Source organism: Rattus norvegicus, chromosome 2 (assembly GCF_036323735.1).
Source record: "Rattus norvegicus strain BN/NHsdMcwi chromosome 2, GRCr8, whole genome shotgun sequence".
NCBI lineage: Eukaryota > Metazoa > Chordata > Mammalia > Rodentia > Muridae > Rattus > Rattus norvegicus.
In genome coordinates, this window is record NC_086020.1 from 8230923 (window position 1) to 8246357 (window position 15435).

The 15435-nt window shown below is 36.2% G+C and overlaps 1 protein-coding gene across 16 annotated transcripts in view; it reads left to right on the forward strand.

Annotated features, from left to right (window-relative positions):
- The window catches only part of Mctp1 (multiple C2 and transmembrane domain containing 1), a 694629-nt gene that overhangs the window by 431955 nt on the left and 247239 nt on the right, over positions 1-15435 (forward strand). For all 16 annotated transcript variants that reach the window (XM_039102152.2, XM_039102154.2, XM_063281693.1 and 13 more), the window contains 2 exons: positions 7487-7673; positions 12434-12527. In XM_039102152.2, the coding sequence (XP_038958080.1) occupies positions 7487-7673; positions 12434-12527 (281 nt within the window). The remainder of the gene's footprint in view (positions 1-7486; positions 7674-12433; positions 12528-15435) is intronic.

Genomic DNA, 15435 nt, shown 5'->3' on the forward strand with positions numbered 1-15435 from the left:
GTAGGTCATCACTATATGCAGCTCAACATAAGGGCATAGAAGGAAAGTCTGTATCATGCCTATTCTGCTGATACAAAGACTGAAGCCATAGTAGGTTCAGAGGATTCTCTGATTATGCTGGTGGAGTAGCTGCTCCAGGGTACAAATCCAATTCTCTTAACTCTAAAGACTGCCTTCAGTTTATCACAGTTTGTATTCAGCATATTTTCTGGAAGCCTTTAACTCCTCGATAAAATAATAACTTGTCAGTAAATAGGCTTGAACAACAAACCTTACCTATTGTTGAACTACAGAATTCAGGTGAAGATGAAATAATGTTACCCTACATGTCATTCATTAACTTTCCAATCACCTGCATTCTGGCAGACAAGACAGACCTCCACCTTTACAGTAATCAGCTAATAAATCCTCATGATTGTTACATTTTTATGCAGAACATTCATCTGAACCAATTAGTTGCTGATAGCTGAGGTAAGTTGCCAAGAACAAGTGCTGACAGAGAGCAAGTTGCTTTTATGGACATGCAGAATAAGTAAATCCTATAGCATGCACGTTTATTCAGTTGGAGTTATCTGTGATCCAATATGGCAAGATTTATGATATTATTTATTAATTTGCAAAATGCCTATATGTATTTAAGTGGCATTGGTTTGAGGATACAAGTATTTTCAGATTATTAAATTGTTAGTTATTCATTGAGTGTTATCAAGTTGTTAGTGTTGGTACTCCCTAGTATAACAAAGACTTGCCAAGATAAGCTTGAGTAAAAAGCTGAAGTTTAAGAAAAGTTTTATTAAATGATATATGATAGAAAACTTATTCTAGATTGGCAAGTTCTAGGCAAAGAAAGAGTTTCCCAATTATACAGAATGAAATGACTCTATGATTTTAGAAAGTTTAGAAATGGAATATGAGGTAAACATGTATGTCAGCCTTTGACCTGGATAGCCCTTACATATCCAAAACACTGTGATTTTGATTGGGGCATTTATTTGTGACAGCAAAGCTACAAATACCCCAGTTTCCTATACAAATGAGGTATGAATAACCACACTGCATTGTTAACAGGAAAGCACAGAGATGAAGAGACAGAAAATTGTAAAATAATTAAATTTTTTATCAAATCATCACGTTACAGATTTCCTAATGAATAGTTTATGTTATAAAACATTTCCTCAGGATGACAGCATTTAAATTGATTTTAATTTTTTGTTGATGAGCTGTTATTTTCTTTGGAAAGTTTTTTAATTTTTTCTCATTTCAACATTTCCTAAGTAATGGCAAGTTTCCAGGATCATTTCTGGGTACCACAAAGTGAAGCTATATATACATACTGATTCTATATGTCGATTCAGAAGTTTACCTTCAAGGCCACGAATAAAGAAGTTTGTAAGTTTGCAGAAGTATGTTCTAATAGAAAAATCTCCCCAAAACAGCTGAACCCTTGTAAATTTGACAACAGAAATTCAGTCATGTTATTTCTCATTTAGTGTCAGCAATAGAGATAACTCAGAAATACATCAGTGATTCCATGCTGAATTCTTTCCATTACAAACATTTCAAAGACGTATGATCTATACTGATTCATAACAGAATTTGTAGTATTTTGTGGACTGTTTTTTATAGTAATATAAAGTAGTCCTTGTATATTAGGACATATTTAAAGCTTTGTATAACCTTGCTGTAAATTGGGTTTTTTTAAAAAGTGTGCAAAACTGTTGATTTTGTTGTTGTTATTGTTGTTGTTGTTTATCAAATACCCCCACTCCACCCAAAAGGAAATCCTAGATGCTTCTCTTCCTCTTCTGAAGATTCATTTTTAAATATCTTATTGATGATGGCTTCAAAATATCTAGCCAATACTTCAGGGTATAATCTACACTTTGAAATTCATTGTTAAAGAAATTGATATAAATTTCTGTTGCAAACGTTCTGCCTGATAAGTCACATGGTTTTGGCTGAGTCTTTGATAGGGCTGACTACACCCACAGTGATTCATGGTTCATATTGCATCGAACACCGACTTACTATAAGTAGAAGTGTCCTCAAGCCAGGTTTCCATCATAGATGTCCACTGTTTTTTTACAGGGGTATTTTTAAACCACTTGTGCATTTTGTGAGGATTGGTTTAGTTAAAACTAAATTATATAATTATTTTTTCTTTTTTATTGGATACTTTATGTATTTACATTTCAAATGTTATCCCTTTTCCCGGTTCCCCTCTCTCCCATTCTCCCCTCCCCCTGCTTCTATGAGGATGCTCCCACTCCCACCTGGTTGGTTGATATTGTTGTTCTTTCTATGGGGTTGCAAACCCCTTCAACTCATTCAGTCCTTTCTCTAACTCCTCCATTGGGGTCCCCATGCTCAGTCCAGTGGTTAGCTGCAAGCATCCTCATCTGTATCAGTAAGGCTCTGGCAGAACCTCTCAGGAAACAGCCATATCAAAATCCTGTCAGCAATCTCTTCTTGGCATCAGCAATAGTGACAGGGTTTGGTGGCTGTATATGGGATGAATCTCCAGGTGGATATCCTATGCTCTGGATGACCTTTCCTTCAATCCCTACTCCACTTTTTGTCCCTGTATTTCTTCCTGAGAGAATTTTGTTCTCCCGTCTAAGAATGGGGTACAGAACTAAATAAAGAATTCTCAACCGAGGAATATTGAATGGCCATGAAGCACCTAAAGAAATGTTCAACATCCTTAGACATCAGGGAAATGCAAATCAAAACAACCCTGAGATTCCACCTCACACTAGTGAGAATGGCGAAGATCAAAAACTCAGGTGACAGCAGATGCTACCTGAGGACCCAGTTATACCACTCCTAGGCATACACTCAAAAGATTGTATAATTCTTAAATCCCCTTGCCAGGGTCTGCATGAACTAGTTGGTGTTCAGCGCGCAGAAGCATCACTGTTTGTTGTCTGGGTATCCCATGTAAGGCCACCCTGGTCAGTATGTACACCCATTATCAGGGGATCCTGGGCTCTTATATTATAGTAAGAAGTGACCTCAAATAGCTCTAAGACCTACTTGTTGTACCCCTGGAGCATCATTCCAACACACCAAGGGTCCTAATCAGAGGATTGTTTTATCTGGGAAGAAATTGTCATCTACTCAAGGGCAGCAGAGGCAAGACATGGAGAAGAAAATGTACCATGAGCCCAGTCCCTTCCTTCTCTTCTCGGGGGAAAATGTTATTTAATTAAGATGAGTAGGGGCTGGGGATTTAGCTCAGTGGTAGAGCACTTACCTAGGAAGCGCAAGGCCCTGGGTTCGGTCCCCAGCTCCGAAAAAAAGAACAAAAAAAAAAAAAAGATGAGTAATCATTCTTTCATATATTTAGTGAACCTAAATGTATATATGTCATATATTCAAGTTCTCATATAGATGTAGGGAACATGATCTCAGCTCTTTGATCTCTGAACCCTAATATTAGCATTTTTGGAATGCAGTAATATGTCTCTGAAGTCTCCTTCAGTGTTAATTCTGCTTTGACTATTGTATTAATTGATTGACTGAATAATTGGTGAGTTGGATTTGGGTACAGATAGTTCAGAGTGGAAACTGAAGTGAAGGCAATAGTATAATAAGAATGCAATTATAACTTCTCGAAGTATCTGTGATTTTTTTTCAAGAGAAGGCATTTTTCCCTCGAATTTCTGTTTGATAAGTAAGGCTGAGCTGGGTGTGATTGTGCTTACCTTACACTAGCATTCTCTTAGGACACAAAAGCTAGTAGATCTCTATGAGTTTGAGCCAGCCTGGTATATACAACAAGTTCCAAGCTACCCAGAACTGCATAGAGAGATCGTATATCAAAATAAAATAATAAGAAAGTAAAGTAAATATAAAGCACAAAGAGCTTAAGTGATTTTCTTAATATCATAATACAAATGAGTTTTTCAGTTCAGCATTCTGAAGCTTTGGTAATATATTCTGACATCTAATAACCTTGTTTACTCTAACACCAAGTTGGCGGTATTAAATGTTCTAAAATAAAGATATGAAAAACTAGTTTTAAAATAGGCAACCCCTAGAAATCTAAGAGGATTTGACCCGCGGGCACTCGGTAGTGAGTCAGTGTGTGAGTGAGTAAAATGACTGGGAACATGAATCAAAGAAAGAGAGAGGGAGAGAGGGGGGAGGGGGAGGGTAGAAGACAGGTAAGCAGTAATATTTCATTATTTATAAACATGTCCTTTTAATTTTTGGCTTGAAGAATTGCAAAGCAGAAAAAGCACAAGTGTAAACATGGATAGAATTATCACAGATCCTGAGATTGGGGACTCTGAAAATTCAGAGTTCATCAGTTCAATTAGCTCATAGCCGCTGATGAGAAAAGTGAAATTCAAGAGGGAAAGTTATCTCGGAAAAGGTCATACAACTAATTAGTGGGAAACAAGGCTGGAAGTAAGGAACTGTGACTCTGGCCTCTTCATCTCTGTCAAAGTATTTTCAGAGTTCATGAATTTATATTAGTGCTTTTCTTAAAAAAATAACTTAGCATTTTCATTTTTGATAACCATTTTTAATGCCTGGGTCCCTTGGATAATCACTTCCTTCTATAGTGCATCTATGATGAAACCTTCCTTTGTGAGGGGCACATCAATAGAGGTGAGCCAAATACAGGCACTTCATCCCACACCAATTAGTCCGATATTCACAGGGCAGTAGACTATGCCACAAGGCTTCTGTCTTTGTACATATTTGTTCAAAAGCTAAAAGGAAATGGAAAATTCTTTTACTACACCCGATCCCAGCAGTCATTTGATTGGATACTCAGCAATGAAGCTGTAATGCAAACTTTATCTTCAAGTTAACAAGACAACTTGACTAAGTTGTAGCAAAATTGACAGTTAAAATGGGATCATATTGCTGGGGAAAAATTTAGAGAAATAGGAAGTCTGATAGCCACAATGAACACCTGGAAGCCACTTAACACTCTCATGTCCAGAATATTGTTGCTCTTTATATTAAAATTAGAAGAGTCAAAATGCTGAAACAACACACATGAATACCTTAACTCTTCCTATGAGCATATTCAATATGGAAGTTTTAGTTGATGTAGAAAACAAATGTATTTCTCTAAATTTATCTTGTTTAAATTTTACCAGTGTCATAGTTTTTAATTTAAATTTGTGAAATGTTCTTGTCTTGTAAGAACATAATTTGTAGCTTGCTTCCCTAATTTATATGTAGTTTAAAGCATTGAAATAAGAACAACACATTGCTATACTTAGAAACTGAGATGTTTTCTATAACCAAAATGTCTGGCCATCTCTGAGAAACACTGCTAACTGCACATTTCCTTCCAAGACTGTGGTTATTCAATGACAGTTTTATAGAGGAGAATGGTTGGATCATTCATTCCAGGGGCCCAAGGACTGATTCTGACTCTGATCATAACTGCGAGTCCATTTACATCATGTAGCCTCCCTGCCTCTCGGTTTTTTGTTGGCAAGTAGCAGATTGCAGGACTTGCGCATCCTTACTACCTACTGGAATAGGTAGAGAAAATGGCTTACTGACAGGCAGATTTGGTGACAGTCACTATTCAGGGAATATTTGTCCTGATTAAAAATTATTACATTTAAAAATTAAACTTTTATTTGACACAACACACACGTACAACAAATCTATGGTTCTGATTCCATCTAAAAGTCACCAGTATGCAATTTCTAGAGTAGATTATCTTGAGAGCACTTTCCTCAACTCTGAAAGAGAGGTAGCATAATCTTCACACAGCATGTGCATGGCCGTGAGCTTGAAAGTGATCTGTGCAGGGAGCGTGTTGTTCTTGTGCCTTTCTGTGTATGGCAATGAAGCATCCCTTACAAGACTAAGGGAAGGAAGGGCCTGGGAAGTACATGTGTAGACTGAGCTGGGGGTTGTGTGGGGGACAAAATTAAATGAAGTAAATGAAAGGGCCAACATTCTGTCCTAATCACTGTCCCCATTCAGTTACTTAGTGCTCTACCACTGAACCAAGTCAGAGACTTATTCACATTCATTAAGGCACAGTGGACCAGGCAGTGTGCCCAGTGCTGGAGAGATCACTAAAATTATTTTCTCCTTTTGATTGCTTTTTTGACTGATTATTTTTCATTGATGTGTTTTAGCTTTCAAGTTACTCTGAATGCTATTGAGAACTTCATTAAGATTATAACGAGAATGTTAGATAAGGCATTTGATATGTTTTGGGGTATTTATTTATTTATTTATTTATTTATTTATTTATTTATTTACCATTGAGGAGAGTTAGTGATATTACTTTGAATCGAGTGCTATATTATCTGAATTCATGAGGTTTCTGGTACCTATTCTATCATTTGGAAGGTGTCTTCCCAGAAGTGTTACAAGCTAATTATGAACTCTCTTAATATTAACATTTAGCACATACCTTGTGTCTGGTTATAGTCATTGTTAATGCTGTACACACACAAAAAAACTGAATGCCTGACTTTGATTTATGTTTTAAAAATCTCTTAAGGGACACATTTGAATTCAGGTACAATCTCTGAAGATTTTAAATAGTATTATACTATTATTTAAAAACAATTTTAAAACAAAAAGTAAATGCCAAAGTGAAAAATGAAAAGAAATAAGAATTTTAGAATTGTATCTCTTCCTGATTATACGTCTTCCTCATCTCATTTATGATATATTGAGAACATTTACTTTGATAATTGGCTATTTCTTAATTTCAATACATTATTTGGTATGTGTCACAGTACATGAGTTAAAGAATAATTTGTGGAAATTGGCTCACTCCTTCCACCATGTGGATCCCAGAGTTGGAACTCAGATGTCCAAGCTTAGCAGCAACTTCACCCACTGAACAGTCTTACTAGCCCTGTTTCTTGGCTGAAATGTCTTTTTTTCCTTATCTTCCCCATTCTCTCAGGTTAGTAAGTTTATAATCAGTACATTATCTGCCTCTTCAAAATCAATTGACATGTTTATGAAAAGAAAGCAAGGCATTTTAACTTGAAGACTGGCACCTGCAGCATGTCGTGCCACATTATGCTACCCTGAGAGGACACACACTTAAATTTAGTGAGTGTAATATGACTATGATTTGCAAAATGTAAACTTCACCTCTTTATAGTAAATTTTCTATTTGCTTTTCAATGACATTTGTGAATTGGGAGGATGATCAGCCATAATGGAAATAGTGGCATTGAAACTCGGGCTTTTGGTAGTTTTTTTCAAAGTGGTCTGAGTAATTCCACCAATTCGTGAACCAGGTATCAGAGGACATAATAATTCAACTTCACATAAGTCTGTATATTACAGGAAATAAAACGTTAACAGCTCTGTAATAGCCAAAATCAGAATTTTGTGAAGAAAATCAGTTGATTTTCTTTCACTGGTCCAGATGGTAATTCTACTGCTTTATCTTTCACAGGACTCCAACAAACGCATTTCTGTTTGATGTGGTGAAAACTGCCACTTGCTAATTCAAAACATTTGTTTCTAGGTGCCAGGTTGACCTGTCGTCCCTCAGTAGGGAGCAAACACACAAGCTGGAGTTACAGCTGGAAGAGGGTGAGGGCCACCTGGTTCTACTTGTCACTTTGACAGCCTCGGCCACAGTCAGTATCTCTGACCTCTCTGTCAACTCCATGGAGGACCACAAGGAGCGGGAAGAGATATTAAAGAGATATGTACGTATGAACGATCTTCCTCCCAGTCCCAGTGTGACTGCATGAGGTCATAAACAGAGAACCCAGACTGACAAGGCTATTTCAGAAGAGATGTGTGAGGGGCAGAAGGCAGGCCCTTGCAGATGTCACGTGGCTCTGCAGGAGCTGAAGTGGGCGTTGTCTGCTGATGTCTATAGTTTGGTCATCTCCAGAGTCCATTGCACAGCATGTTATGAATTTTAAAGTTTATTTGTGACTTCTCTCTCTCTCTCTCTCTCTCTCTCTCTCTCTCTCTCTCTCTCACACACACACACACACACACACACACACACACATATAAAAATTTCCACAAAGGAAACTCAAATTTATACAACCCTTTAAGATTAATCCTTGGTTCTGTGTGATTGCAAAGAACACTTGCCTTCCTAAATCTAAAATGAGGTTATTAGCATACTGCGAGGAGAGTATCCAGGAGTGGTGTTTACAAGAAAAGCCTAACTTCTACCCTTCAATTTAAAAAGTCACTGTGAAATGAAGTTTAAGAGGTAGCCTTCTTCCCTCTGATTGAGGGTGGGGTGGAAGGGTGGAATAGAAAGCCAATAAATAATCACTCTTCTCCTTCAAATAGTCAGTCCAATCTTCTATTTCTTAGCAACTTTCAGGCTGCATTTTCTACCATGTAGTTGTCTTGAATCAACAGAGAGGGGAGCTCGTGCTCCACCATTGTCTCTCAATGAAGGCTTGGTACCCATGAAGCTAGGGGAAAGCTTTTCCACTTAAAGTCACAAAGCTTGCATTGTACAGCACTGCCAGGTGTTTAGACGGCTCCTCTAGACACTCAGCCATGGAACCGAGCTCTGACTAACAAAGAACAGCTTTTTAAAAAATAGTCCTATTTGCTGACACCCTTTCAATAACTGAATTTAATAAAGATGTACCTTATCAGGCTGTGCAGATAACATGAAGTACTGGTACTAATGCTGTACAATATTCTTCAAACAGATTAGCAGGATGTCCGCCTCAGCAAATTTATTCTAGCTATCTCTACTGAATCAGCTGTCTGCTAATGCCTGTATAACTCCTCCACCAATAGTATTATCATAAACAGTTTAATAGAGGTGACTTAGCAGGGCTAAATAGTGTATATTTTTAAATCACCTAAGAGCCTAAGTTTTTGTGTAGTAGCTTCTAATATATAATTGCAATTATGAAAATTATTTCACATTTTGATACTCCACTAAAATATATTCTTTAGTTCTGGGAAATGAGCCGTCTGAATTAAAACTACTGTGAAGGAATTAATTGGTATATTAACATGAATATTCATCTGGGCATTTCCAGTCTGTGGATCACTATTTTGATACCATCCCGTGTATGAAAATGATAGTGCTGTCTGCATAATTATAAGTAATCTACCTATTATTGATTATTTTGTTGTTGTTGAATAGGTTTCCTTTAATCAGCTATTTCCATTCAGAATGTGAATACTTTATTTTCTATCTTTTCCAAAATGCTACTTATTTCAATGAAATGTTTGACATCCCAACTAATTCTCACGTTATATCCTGCCCAGTGCTTTAACAGGTAAATCATGTTTAAATATGCTTTTTTTTTGTAACCCTGGATTTCAGGCACAGGTTTTCCTCTCCCTCTAGAGACACACTTGCTAAGAAGCGATAATGCAGAAGAGCGCATGTGCTATATTAGTGTTAACACACCGCGCTACAAGGACAAAGAGCACCATCTTGGCAGCTTTAAAGGATTTTATACTTTATGTATTATGAAATGAATGGATTTGTATGAGGTCTAACATAGTCCTCGTTTTGAGCAAACATGTAGAGGATCACTTGTTCAGTGAATTATTTCTACATTTTTCTTTGAAAATGCACTGTGTGTGTGTGTGTGTGTGTGTGTGTGTGTGTGTGTGTGTGTGTCTACATGTGTGCATGCGTGAGAGAGAGAGAGAGAGAGTGTGTGTGTGTGTGTGTGTGTGTGTGTGTGTGTGTGTGTGTGTGTGCTCGTGCATGTGTATTTAAGTTGAGGTTAAACTTAAGAATTTGACTTGATTTAAATTTGGTACTGGTCAGGGTAGGGAAAGTAATGGATTGCCCCACTCTGATATTCAACAGCTCTAGAGAATCTTGACATTGCTCAGCAGGGAAACCCCACAAATTAAACAGACATTCCTGTGTGAGCTACTATTTGATCAGCACATTTTGAAAAGGTGGCTAATTCCATTTTCTTGTTCTTTTCGCCTTTGCAGGGAGGGGAAGAGGGAAGGTCAGCAGGGGTGGGTAGTAATGGGTAGTAGTCCAAGAGCTGCTGTTTGACCTTTTCAGAACGGGTTTGCTGAACCCCTGCTCCTCCTTGTCACAGTTTAAAAACCAGAGGAGCTGGTTTAGAGAAGAAGTTGTTAGCATTCCATTTTTATTATGACATTTCACAGTCATCTGATTTAATGTCCCTTGACCGGATTGTCCACCGTGAGACGCTGGGCTTGAAATGTTATTTAGAGCATTGATAAAAGGTGAGCGGCTCTAAGATGACAGCAAGTCATAAGGCTGGTGCTGTGACATTAATTTTCTCCATAACAGAGATGGAATAAGACGTCATGGTGACAAGCTGTCAATCAGTTCTGGCCCCTCAGAGCATCTCTGTGCCATAGGATGGGGTATTGCCTCTCCTGTAATAGAGCTGAACCACGATGCTCCCTCTGACAGCTGCTGCAACCATAGAGAAAATATATTATACAGCCTTTCATTAAAAAAATAAAGAGGCTCCTCTCCAGAGCATTTCAATCTTTTCCTATCTATTGAGGGCTGAAAGGATTCACAGCAAATCATGGATTCCTCTGCTATGGAAATTTCCAGCTTCAAAAGCCATATAGGTTTTGAAGCCTCCTAAAATATCCATAAATAACTATGTGCAAATAACCCTTGATAAAGCTTTTCATAAAATTAATTTTTAAACCAATATTTATTTGCTTTTTCTTTGAGTTCTTATTATAATCTTTATGTCACTGGCCTAAACAGTAGAAATTTCAATACATCGTCAAATGACAGGTGACTTGGAGAATGAAACCTTCAGACTCTAATCACCCCTCCCTCTAACTGTGAACCTGGGACTCAGAACGGAAGCCCCAGTCAGTGAGGCTATGGCTGTCCCATCAGCCTCACAGAGCAAAATGACTCTGACTGCTGACATTTGTTTTAGTCACAATGAAATTTGGATTGAATCATTCCTGGAAAAATTAAAGTGCCAAACCCTTTCCATAGAACTATTCCCCATCGTTAGGGAAGAATTCTTACCAGGTTTAATAGATTGAGTGAACTCTGAGGTAAGATCCTGGCCAACTTTATCAGTGCTGTGGGACATACCAGTACCTAGAAACCTCAGGACCTTAGCCCTGCTGCCTAAAGTCTCCATTGATAAACAGTTGATTTGTAGGAATTTAAAGAGACACAAGTGCATTTAAACTAAATCCAGCCAAATGAGCCTTTTAAATAAAGTTCTGGTGATAAACAGTTGTTTAGAGCAGAGATTAAGAAGTAATCTTTGTACTTAGCACTATTTTTAGAAAGTCCTGCTATGAGATTACACATTTATCTTTCTTTCTCTCAGAATACCAAGGGCATACCTTCAATGTAAATAATGACTAGCCATCCAGGACTGATAAAGTTCGGACTATAGAAGCTTTGGTTTGTATGTACCCTACACGAGTAATACACTAATGAGAATGCTTTTATTCTAGCAACATTTTGATAGATATATTTGTTATGCAAAAGCATATTAAACTATGTAGTGATAAAACATTTTAAAGAAGGTGAGAAATTTCATGTCTTTAATGTGCTGATTAGAGGCAGTGGCCTTACCAAAGGAAAATCAAAATGAAATGCAAACAAAATGGATACCAATGTTCTGGAATTCTGTTGCATTTACTCATTCTTTAGAGTTCTAGGTCATTTTATGTTAGTGTTCCTCCACTTTTTTCAAGCACTATGCTTATTAAGATATCACAAGCAATCTGTAAAGTGACACAGCGTTAATCATTTGGTTCTGCCACAACTTTCACAATTCCATCCATTATAGAAAATACAAATATAAACGTAAGAAAAGTTCCTCACTACCTTTGAATTTATTTTATTTTTTAAATTGGTCTATTTTTTAAAATGTCTCCCTTAAAAGTTTTAGAAAACTATGTAAGTCTTTGAACTAACTATTAGCAGTCTTTAGATAATTTAGCCTTCACTTAAACACTAAGAATAAAATGGTAGAAAAATAGTTTGTTTATATTAACTTTCTCGAAAACTCCCCATGTCCAAAGAGTGCCACGTAACCAATCAGTTAAAATTAATATTGTTTATTAAAATCTTCAAGCTATCATTATTACAGATGAAAGGTTTTTTGAGGTGCTTTAATAGACGATATTGAGAGAAGCCATTGGAGAGATCTGCTTCATAGCTCATTGCTCAGCATCTACTGAGGGTTATTTACAGGTAGTAATTGTGGTATTTTTATTTCAATAAAATAATTTATTACTAATTTACATAATTGTGTGCATGTCCGTGCACAGAAGTGCATGCTCTCACGTGGACATGCATATGTGAGTATTCTTGACACAGGAAGTATAATTTGTATTGGAAAAACACAAATGAGTCTTTGACCCCTGAGACAGCATGCTGAGAAAATTTAGTGTTTTCTAAGCATATTTTTTGAGGCTTCTTTTTTTGTTTTGTTTTGTTTTGTTTTTTACCCCTAATGCCTGTGTTTGGTTTTTTCAGAGCCCACTGAGGATATTTAACAACATAAAAGATGTGGGATTTCTCCAGGTGAAAGTCATCAGAGCAGAAGGTTTGATGGCTGCAGATGTCACAGGTAGGAAATGATGTAATTCTTCTATTGTATACATCAAAAAGTAGGCCACGTCTGTGGGATAGAATAATCCAGCTCTGAATTTTATCTGAGTGAATCGTTGAAGTCAATGGTTTAAATAGATTCATAGTTGATCTCACGAAAGACTTGATAATAGATCTCCAGTTTCCTAAACAGTTCTATATTTTAAACAGTGTGATACTACTAAAAATAAATAACGAAAGTCAAAATAACTTCCAAATTACTGCCCTCTTAAAGTTTAATCAATGTAGCAGGATTGATATGTGCAGGGATCCTCATTTCTGCATACTGAACAATATAGAACCATCTCCTGTCAGTTGTCAGGAGCTTCTCTCACAGCACAAACACTTGGAAGTCCAGCACACATGGAATCTGTTGCATCATTCACTGAAAAGGTCAGTGCTGGAGTGCTCAGTAATTACTATGGATGTTTCATATTTGGGACCCTGCTATAATTTCCTAGTTACACAAATTTGTCAGCATACTACAAAAATAATTATGTATTTAAACTTGGCCTATCTGTTACTTTTTACCCAGAACACAGATGTGTAAGAACAGCAAACCAGTCTTGTCTTCTCTAGCTTTAGTATCACTGTGTGTTCAACAAAGTAATAAGTGAGATGATGGCCTTTATATCATGGAGCTACAGAGTTAAGTGCTTTGTCCTCATTGATTTGTCATATAATTCAGTAAGGATATAAGAGATGTTCCAGAGACCATTGAGTTATCTAAAATTTGATGGTGAGATGGAATTGACTTACCAGTTCCATGGAAATTTCATTGTGCTAGAAAACATTGGCTTATTTGTAGTAATAAGCACATAATTCTAAATGTTAGGCGCAATGACCCTTATAGACTTATTTGAAGCAAATACTATACTTTTCTTACCATCCAACTGTCTGCAAATCTCTGTCCTTTAATTCCTTCAGTAGAACTGAAAACAGGTAAAAAGATAATTCCCTTCAAAATTAAACAACAAATGTTTGTCCCAAAAGAGCAACATTTAAAATTCTAATATTTGTATATCATCAACTGAGCATAATAAGTAACAGAAATAAATATTTAGGGATTTATCATTCTCTTGAAAAGATGATCATCGACACATCTTTAACTAAAGACAAAAACACTTAAAAAAACATAAATGGAAGCCTGAAAATACTGGGTCTAGGGGTTGCTGTAATCTCTGAGTGTGAGCTACTCTAGCTGTTAGTGATAAAGAACCTGTGAATAGCGAGTTTATTCATTTTCTTTCTTAAAACTTGGTTTCCTGTATAGTTATCAGTGAATTATCAACACAGTAATTTCACATAGAATGATTCATATTCCTTTTATTTCCAATGCTTACTACCTGACATTATTCAAGCTGAATGCAGTTGTATAAGTTTGTCTCCTCTTAGAAGATAGCATTCATTTTAAAATTTCATGAATATGCAAACTAAGTTAACCTACTTGGCCTGTATGCCACTATGGAAGTTAAAGTACATGTACTTTCAAAGTTGGAAAAAATAGAGATATGTCTTTCCTAATGGTTCTATATAAGTCAATGTGAATAACAATAGCCTTTCCTCTTGAGATTCAATGAAATATAATTTTTTATTTGATAAAGTGAACATTAATTTGAGAACTCCTGAATATCTGAATCTCAATTTTTTCTTTCAGTTTTAAGGATATAAATCTAATGATTCCTCATTCCATGCTGACCTTATAATCTAATGGGCTCTGGATTGAACAAGAGAGATGTTGAACTATTAAGAGACAAATGGATAATTTAGTCTTTGACCTTGCTAACCCTTTGACCTTCTGTGGTTTTTATGACATTTGTGATGGTGGCAAAAATTACAATCCATCTGTTTAAGTAAAAAATATCTGGATACCCTATTAATTAAAATAATCTTAATTTTGAAATTATAAAGAATTTGGGGTATAAATAAGCTCTTCATGTGCTTTGTCTTTTATTTATAGAATTTTGAAAAGTTGATATCCATCTTAGTGGTTCATGACATCCAGGCTACCTAATGTGAAACATAAGTAAAGAGACAGGATTAAATAGATCATTCCGTCTTCAAGTCTTCAACAGAGCATCCATCTAGAGCAGTGGTTCTCAACCTTCCTAATGCTAGAACCCTTTAATACAATTCTTTATGCTATGGTGACCCTCCAACAATAAAATTATTTTCATCGCTACTCATAACTGTGATTTTTCTACTCTTATGAATTATAATATAAATATTTTCGGAGAAAGAGGTTTGCCAAGGGGGTTGGGACACACAGGTTAAGAATCACTGATCTACAATATTGTAGAGGATTTTAAAATCATGAGTAATTCTCTATGTTAAGCCAGGAATATTTTCTGACCTGGTACAAATAAAGCTATAGTTAGAAGATATTTAGCTTCAGAATACCTCTTTTTAAACAAACCTAACAAGACAAACTTACACATAACCATCTTTCATATATTTTAATTGCTTTTAAATATTACAGCATATAGTCACATAACTTAAGCACAATTTTAATTAAGATTCCAACATTAAATGAGCACAGGAAAGAAAGATTCTGTAATCTTTTAAGTAGCCATCAATCTTACTACAGTTACAAAGAATTTTTTCCTTTCAAAATGTAAAATTTTTCTTTTGTTACAACACATTCATTGAGAAACATTGTGATACTGTATTAACTCTGTGTGAATAAAGAGCAATTGAGACTCTCTTTGAATGAGTGAGTAGAAAGCACAAATTACTTTTTAATGAAACCCTCAATTCCTTCCCTGTCTACAAAAAGCCTATAGCCTTGTTCGGCAGAACAGAACTACAGTAGGTCACTTCACTTAAGCCCCTAATAAACTATTGATAGTCAAGGGGAGTTTTTTCTTCTGTCTCAATAGCCCAGTGTT